The sequence below is a fragment of the Catharus ustulatus genome, chromosome 7 (genome assembly GCF_009819885.2).
Source record: "Catharus ustulatus isolate bCatUst1 chromosome 7, bCatUst1.pri.v2, whole genome shotgun sequence".
NCBI lineage: Eukaryota > Metazoa > Chordata > Aves > Passeriformes > Turdidae > Catharus > Catharus ustulatus.
The window spans coordinates 29,853,808-29,861,062 of record NC_046227.1 but is presented as its reverse complement, the minus strand read 5'-3'; the positions used below and the strand labels follow the sequence as shown (position 1 = coordinate 29,861,062).

The 7,255-nt window shown below is 55.4% G+C and overlaps 1 protein-coding gene across 1 annotated transcript; it reads right to left on the bottom strand.

The window, feature by feature from the left end:
* Positions 1–3,014: 3,014 nt before the first annotated feature.
* On the bottom strand, positions 3,015–6,469 carry C1QL2 (complement C1q like 2). The gene is made up of 3 exons (XM_033064816.2): positions 5,763–6,469; positions 4,207–4,966; positions 3,015–3,807 (listed from the first exon to the last, which is right to left on the bottom strand). Exons 1-3 carry the CDS (start codon positions 5,846–5,848, stop codon positions 3,628–3,630), a joined length of 1,026 nt encoding a protein of 341 aa, XP_032920707.2. The 5' UTR covers positions 5,849–6,469; the 3' UTR covers positions 3,015–3,627.
* Between the last annotated feature and the right edge of the window lie 786 nt (positions 6,470–7,255).

Below are 7,255 nucleotides of genomic sequence, written 5' to 3'. Positions count from 1 at the left end.
CCTAAACAAAGCAGGATTTCCTCACCCATCTCCCTAGAGACTTGCTAGCAGTTTCCCAAACCAATGAAGGTCAAGACAGAAGAAAACAAGCACCTAGCCACAAACGCGCTGCTTGTGGAAAAGCAGAGTAACCTGAACACCTTCCTGCAGGGAGCAATGACAGAGCAGGGGGGGCTGGCAACCCCTCAGGGCTCTCAGCAGCATCATTTCCCCTTTCACCATGTTTGTGGGTTTCAACACCTCCCTGCTCCCTTCCATAACCAGTACTGACCAGGCACAGGTAAGGGTGAAGGTCAACACTGGTAGCACAAAGGTTGAGGATTTGCTGGTGCAGTACCTAAGTTACTCTGACAGCATGAACACCTGTCCCTTTTTTTTGGTTTTCATCTTAAGTTTTGTATTATGATTTTAACTTAAGCACATGGCTGGGGACAGAAATAGAGAGCACCTTTTGTCTAAAACTCCAGTCTTCCACTCCTTGCTGGGGGCTTTTCCTGTTCACATCACACCTGATCACCTCCCAATTCTTAAAAACATTTGCTTAACTCATCAAGTAAATAACACCTCTGAGGGGTCAGACCTCCAGAGCAGACAATGGCTCAGGTGTGAGATGCAGTATTATTTGGGAATTCCAGAGAAGGCTGAAGCCAGCCCCTTGAGTACACTTTAATTCTCCTCTAGCCATCCCAACCAGGGGATGAGGGTACGCCCCTTACAAACAAGCTCTTCTCTTTGTGACATGACACGTGCAGAACACACAGGACATTCCCAAGGGCAGGAAGGCTCAGTTGAAGCCCAGAGGGTTACAAGGCCACCTCAGGCTGTTTGCCGGACTGTGTGTGACCCTGCTCTCACCCACAGCCACTGGCAGCACAGGGACCACCGTCCCCATCCACAGCGCTGCTTCTGCTTTTCTGGATAACTGCACCACTGAGCGCTGAAGTTTTTCATCTCCCAATTGCTTTTCCCTGCGTTACTTCATAAAAAACCACAACCCACACACTGAGCTACCACCAAGATGACTGGGACAGAGGAGCCTGTGCAAGCAGCACTGCCACAGATGCTGGGTGAGAGCCATCAACCCCCCACAGAGGCAATCTCGGAAGACCCTGCAATGAGGAGAGGAAACAAAAAAGCCTGTGAGCAGCTGAGGGAGACGCTCATTCTATCGATTGTGTAAACTGTCAGTGGAGTGGCGATGAGCAATTTTTTTTTGTTTCTATCCTGGGGAATAATCCAGCCTGATAATTAGTACATAAGAGATAAGTGGAAAATGAGACATCTAGCCAGGGTGGTTCAAGCCTCCTCATGACATTGATAATGTGCAGATACATAGATCACTGTCGGGGCAAACTGCCACTGTGAGCCTGTGTCTTCCCATTGCCTCATCAATCCATCATCCGCTTAGCTACTGACACCTTGGCAGGCACACACCACCAGCTCTGCATTTGAATTGAGAGGAGCAGGCTCCACCAGGGAATACAGATTTAAAAATCTAAGATTCAAATTTGTTTAAGTATTGTGAACAGCAATTCCCTTGCAAGGCATCTTCATTGCCCTTTTGCCAAGGGGGAACAGTTGGGTCTTTGTTAGAAGTACAAATTGCTTCTTAATGCAAAGGATAAAGCAGAGCCCAGGCACCTCCTTAGAATTCCTCCTGGCTCCTGCTAATGCTGCTGCATGTCAATTTTAATTTTTTGAAATTTAAACCAAGGGCTTTGTGTCTAAGCTCCATTTCATTGAAGGAGGGGGGAGGAATAGTCAAAAAGGATTACGGATCCGGTGGGAATTGAGGATCCATAGCAATTATACTTCATTTGGATGGTCTCAGACACCGGTTTTAATCATATTCTAAATAGTACAAATCGACAAGACATAAGAGATTGATAAGTGTCTAACACGTGTACCTGGTTATGAACTCTGCTTCCCTCAGCAGGGGTTGTGAGAGGACAGGATGGAAGATTGCTTCCTCCCTCTGACCCTCCTCCTCCAGCCAACGAGAAGACAACACCCACTGAGGACTAGGTAGGAGACAGGAGTGACTCTAAGTACTTGGGCATCATGGGGCTGTCCCAAAGTGGGGCTGGAACAAGCCCATCTGACTGTGGCTCCCTTTCCTCCTGCAACATCAGAGCAGGGGCACAGCTCCAGCCTTGGCAGAGCTGTCCCAGACCGGCTCCTGTCTCTCTTTGCACTAACGCTGCAAAGGGCAGAGAGCTGACAGGGAGGTAAGACCTTCAGCAGGGAAAAATTAAATGGCAGGACAGTAAAATGAAAGCAAGTGCTTTTGTAAATCAATTTAGCGCTTTTAGCTTCAGCAGTCCCAATTTACCCTAACTGAGGAGGGTAAATGATGAAAAATGGGGTGATGATGAAAAATGCACCTCCTCCACCAAAGGCTCAGAACCACATGCACTACTGGTACACCTGTGCATTTTGAAAAAAACCAAGGGTGGCTGGGATTTCCAGAGGACCATCAGGAGAAAACCCTTTCAAATGGTCTGAATCCATCAGTCCTGAGCAGGCTCTCTCACCCAGCCCATCTCAGACCCACCTCCAGTCAGGTGTGGCTTCCAACCCACACACACACTGCCAGTGCAAGGGTTTAGATAAACGCTCTCCCCTGCTGCCTTCTTAACATTTGTCAAGCATGTTACAGAAACATGGCTTTCCATAATCACTGATTAAACTGCTTTTCCTGTACTTCATCTAACCTCTGGATCAGGTTTTAACCCAGTAAATCTGTTTAGGAGATTCACTCCAATTTCACCTCTTGGCAACTGTGTGCCTTCTTTTCACAAAGCTGCGTAAAGGTGAAGCTTTTTTCCTCTCTCTCTACCTCTTTTCAAGCCCCCTTGAACCATATTCAAGACCTAGGCAACGAACCCCATCCTAACTTTAAATGTTACTATGAACCTAAAGGACTGAAGTGACTCCCTCCTTTACTTCCCACCCTCCTGTGGCACCACCACAGTGCTCCTTTGCAGCACTGGAAGAGACAGAAAGCAAGAAGGCATTGTCTAAAAACATAATTTAATGTGGCATTTGGGTGACTGTGGTCAATGACCAAATTCTTTTGCAGACAGAAACAGGTTTGACGTTAATGACACCACCATTCACACGAGCATTGCATTGCACAGAAAGAAAAGTTTACACTTGACCCCATACAAAGCAGCAGAGGAAAAAACAGTTATGATCCAGTCCCACTTCGTGAATAGTCCAGCTGAAAATTCATCATCGTCATTAATACTTATTGATGAAAAAATGTGACCTGCTCAAATGCCATGTGTGACACAGTCCAAACTCTGGGCTCTTTTAAACCCTCCTGGAACCACTCGAGAGTTTCAAGCTGCCAAGTTCCTCATGTGACACACGAAACACTCAGGAAGACAAAGGGAGAGCGGGGATCAGAAGAAATGAGGGAGAGTAAGGAAGGGATTCACTTTGTTTCATTTCTGTTTTGTTTCCACAAGGGTGAAAATAAAAACAAACAAACTGATAGTGAAGCTAAAGTGACCTGCGGAGACAGTGGACACCAGCAGGAACAGCAGCACCACGGGGTATGGAATTGCCAAACAGCCCCATGTGCATCAGTGGCAGGGCCAGTTGTGTTGTGTCACTCGTGTGTTAATCAGGGTATAAAAGAAAGCCAGAGAAAGTGCTGTACTTATTGTTGTTGCCTCCGTGTGCTTTGCCTCCATCCAGCTTGACATACACTTCGTCGCCGGAGTCCAGGTGCAGCACCACGCTGTTGCTGGCATAGTCGTAGTTCTGGTCTGCGTCTTGGGCGATGGCACTGGCCCGCACCTGCAACACAGCCGCTGGGCACATCAGCCCCCCTGCTAATCTCTATTAGCCCCCCAGTCACTCTTCCGCAGTCCTCCACCCATCCCTTTTGCGGCCCCTCCATCTGTTCCCCCGGCCCCTCCATCAATGCCCCGAGTCCCTCTTTCCCACCCCCTCCACTACACTGCGTCCTCCCTCCCTCCCCTGTCCTCGCTTCTCCTCCTCGCCAAGCCGGCAGGAAAGTTTGCAAGCCGGCAGTTCGGAATTTCTCGCGGCTCTAGAGGCGCACCCCCGGCCCGACGGCGCCGAGGATGCTCCCGCTGGCTCCTTTCCCGGGAGCGGCGGGACGGGAATGGTGGGAGGGGGACGAGCGAGGGACCCCGAGCGGGGGGGGACGCGCGGGGCAGCGGCGGAACCCACCTGGCCGTTCTTGCAGAGGTCGGCCCACATGCTGGTGCCGTCACCGCCGCGCATGAGGATGTGGTAGGTGAAGAAGTAGATGCCGCGCACCTGGCAGGTGAACTTGCCGCTGGCCGGGTCGTAGTGGTTGCCCAGGTTGGTCACCACGTCGTCAAACTTGAGGACCTCGTAGCCCTCGTGGGGGCTCTTGAGCCCCACGTAGAAGGCGATGCGCGGCCCGCTGAAGGCGGCGCTCAGCCCGCCCGCCGCCTCGCCGCCCGCCGCCGCCCCGCCGCCGCTCCCGCCGCCGCCCGCGCCCGCCAGCGCCAGCCCGGGCAGCCCCGGCTTCCCCGCATCGCCCCGCTCCCCCGGCGGGCCCCGCGGCCCCGGCGGCCCCGGCTCCCCGGGCGGCCCGCGGGGGCCCGGCTTGCCCGGCCGGCCCGGCTCCCCCTTGGGTCCCTGCACGAAGGGCGGCGGGGGGTTGGCGCCCAGGTCCTGCAGGGCCTCCACGGTGGCGGTGCTGCCGGGGCCGGGCGGCCGCCCGCCGCTGTACGGGTCGCAGATCATGCGGCAGGTGCCCATCATCTCGTAGTGGGCGCCGGTGTCGGCGGGCGCTTGCAGCAGCAGCAGGGGCACGGCGACCAGCAGCGCGACGGCCATGGCCAGGGCGAGCCCGGCGGCGGCCAGCAGCCGCCTCCTCCGCTGCCAGAGCCGGGCGGCGGCGGCGAGCAGGTCCTCCTTGCCGTGCGAGGCAATGGTGGCGCGGGGGGCCGGCCGCTCCCTGCGGGGGACGGCAAGAAGAGGCGGTGAGACCCCGCCGCCGGCGCCTCCCCGCCCGGCCCCCGCCTCAGCCCGCCCGCCGGCCGGCCGGGAGCCCCGCCATGCCGAGAGCCGCCCCGCTCCGCTCCGAGGGGACGCGGCGCCCCGTCCGCCCGCCGGGGCTGGGCGGGCGCGGGGGCGTCGCCTCGGCGAGCGGGAGCGCCCGGCTCTACCCCTCGGTCCCGCGCGGGGGGACGGGCTCGCCCGCCCCCGTCGCCGCCCCGACGTGGGGGGCGCGGGCAGGGCGGACCCACCTGCGGGGGGCCGGGGCGGAGCCGCCTGGGGGGCTCCGGGGCGCCGCCGTCGCTGCGGTCCGCGGGGCGCCCGTCTGGCAGCGCCCGCTCTCCGCGCAGAGCGCCGGTGTCGGCGCGGCCCCCGGGCGGGGCGGGCGGAGGGGAGGGGAGAGGCGGGGGCGTCCCGCACGTCCCCGGGCACTCCGGCTGCGGGGGGGACCGCGCCCGCCCCGCCGGCACCGGCGGAGTCACTGCGGGTGCCGCCCAAACTGCGCCCCGCTGAAACAGCGACGGTCGGGGACGCATCGCGTTGTCCCGTTCACCTGCCGCCCGAACCGCTTCCTCCCCGCATCTTTGCACCCCTTCGTCCCTCCATCCCCCTGCCCGCAGCGGGACGGCCCCTGCGCGATGCCCGGACGGCGGCCGGAGCCGCGGTCCCGACGGGTGAGCTCCCCGCCGCCGCCGGCACGCACAGATTCTGCTGGGAAAAGGGGCCGGGGAAAGCCCCGGCGGGCAGCAAATCACCTCAGAGCCGTCCCCGTGGCTTCCTCAGGCTCCCCTCGTCCTGCCTCGGCGGCCCAAAGACGAGCGGGACAGCACCGCGGGTGCATCTTGCTCCTCAGCACAGCCGAGTGTAACCACAGCCCGGTACACCCTTCCCGGTTTTCCAAAGGCAGGGAGGGCTTGCCAAGAGAAAGGGGAGCCCTAGGAAGAAATGCCTTTAGCAGAGTTCAGGTTAGGTTACAGCACGGTATTCTGTAGTTTCCCTGCGTAACGACGGGTCCAAATCAAGTGGGTTTTCCCCCGAGAAAACTGTGATTAATTGCCAGTGATTTTCCGAGTAAACGGTGGTAGCACCGCGGGAGCTCAGGCATCGTAAACTGCCTGCGGAGATCTCCCCTGGAGACAAAGTTGGGATCTCACGCACGTGTCTCGGAGCGGCGGGTTAAGCACCCGTCCTGGAAGGAAATAAAAGAGAGATGCAGGGATAACACACATTGCCTCAGGGCGGCATTGCGGTGTCCCACGCTCCCTCGGTGCGAAAGAAGGATGAATTCCCCCGGGCTCGCCAGAGCTGAAGGCGATCTGTTTGCTCTTAAAGCAGGTAGAGCTGCAGGTCGAAGGAGCGAGCCGCCCAGTCTGATCCAACGCTGCTGAAGCTGATGGCCTGGAGGCATCGAATGCAAATAGGGACATACAGGCTTCTTCCAAGAACTGTGGAAATGCCCTAAAAGGACTTGGGACTCTTTTGATAGTTTTTCTTGAAATTTAAGGAGGGGACATCAAGGTTTTTCTGTCTGGAGTGCAGCGCTTCAGGACCAGCTCTCATCTCAGTTACATCCCTGCGTGCATCCAGAATTTTTCTTGGAGTTGTTCGGGCTTTGCACTGCTGTTGCTGAGATCAGGGTTCAGCCCTATCCTTTCGAGTGTCTCTGATTATTTTCACTCACATCTATATACTTGAAGCAGGAAGGGAAATTAATTTTGTAAATGAAAACCTTTCGCTGAGAATTGTATGGATAGTCACATTAAAGTAACTACGTCTATTTCTTAGCACAATGGAGCTAAATGTTTAAGAGACGAGATTATGAGGAAGACGTAAATCCTTTTCCTCTCCTCTGAATAATGAGTTGCATCCCACAGTTATTTTAAACCCCCACACGTGTCTAAAGCCTTGTAAAATTATTTCTAATAGTTGCTTCTGTTCCAGCTTTAGTATAATTTTCCATATATTAACTGTGCTAAATACAAATAAATTCACAAATAAATTACACTGCTTTGCTTCTCATCCCTACTTAAGCTTCTGTTAATTTCCCTTTTGTTCTGGTATTTGTCACTCGCTGTATTCTTCCCGTCTATGTGGATCCTTGCTATTCCCCCAGAGCTCTGCAAACCCCCCTAAAGTGGCTTTTTAATCTCCTGTTTTCCAACGGCAGCAGCCACACCGTAGGTTTTCTAAACCTTTTCTGAATAATTAAGTTCTTGCATCATTTGGACTCTGTTGCAACGTCCCAATT

What these genes read in the sequence shown, in the direction of transcription:
- C1QL2 (XM_033064816.2), bottom strand. Translation starts at nt 5,848, where the DNA reads ATGCACCCGCGGTGCTGTCCCGCTCGTCTTTGGGCCGCCGAGGCAGGA. An exon ending in GCCACGGGGACGGCTCTGAG is followed by an intron (nt 4,967 to 5,762) that starts GTGATTTGCTGC and finishes CGTCCCCCGCAG; the next exon opens with GGAGCGGCCGGCCCCCCGCG. An exon ending in ACCTCTGCAAGAACGGCCAG is followed by an intron (nt 3,808 to 4,206) that starts GTGGGTTCCGCC and finishes GCTGTGTTGCAG; the next exon opens with GTGCGGGCCAGTGCCATCGC.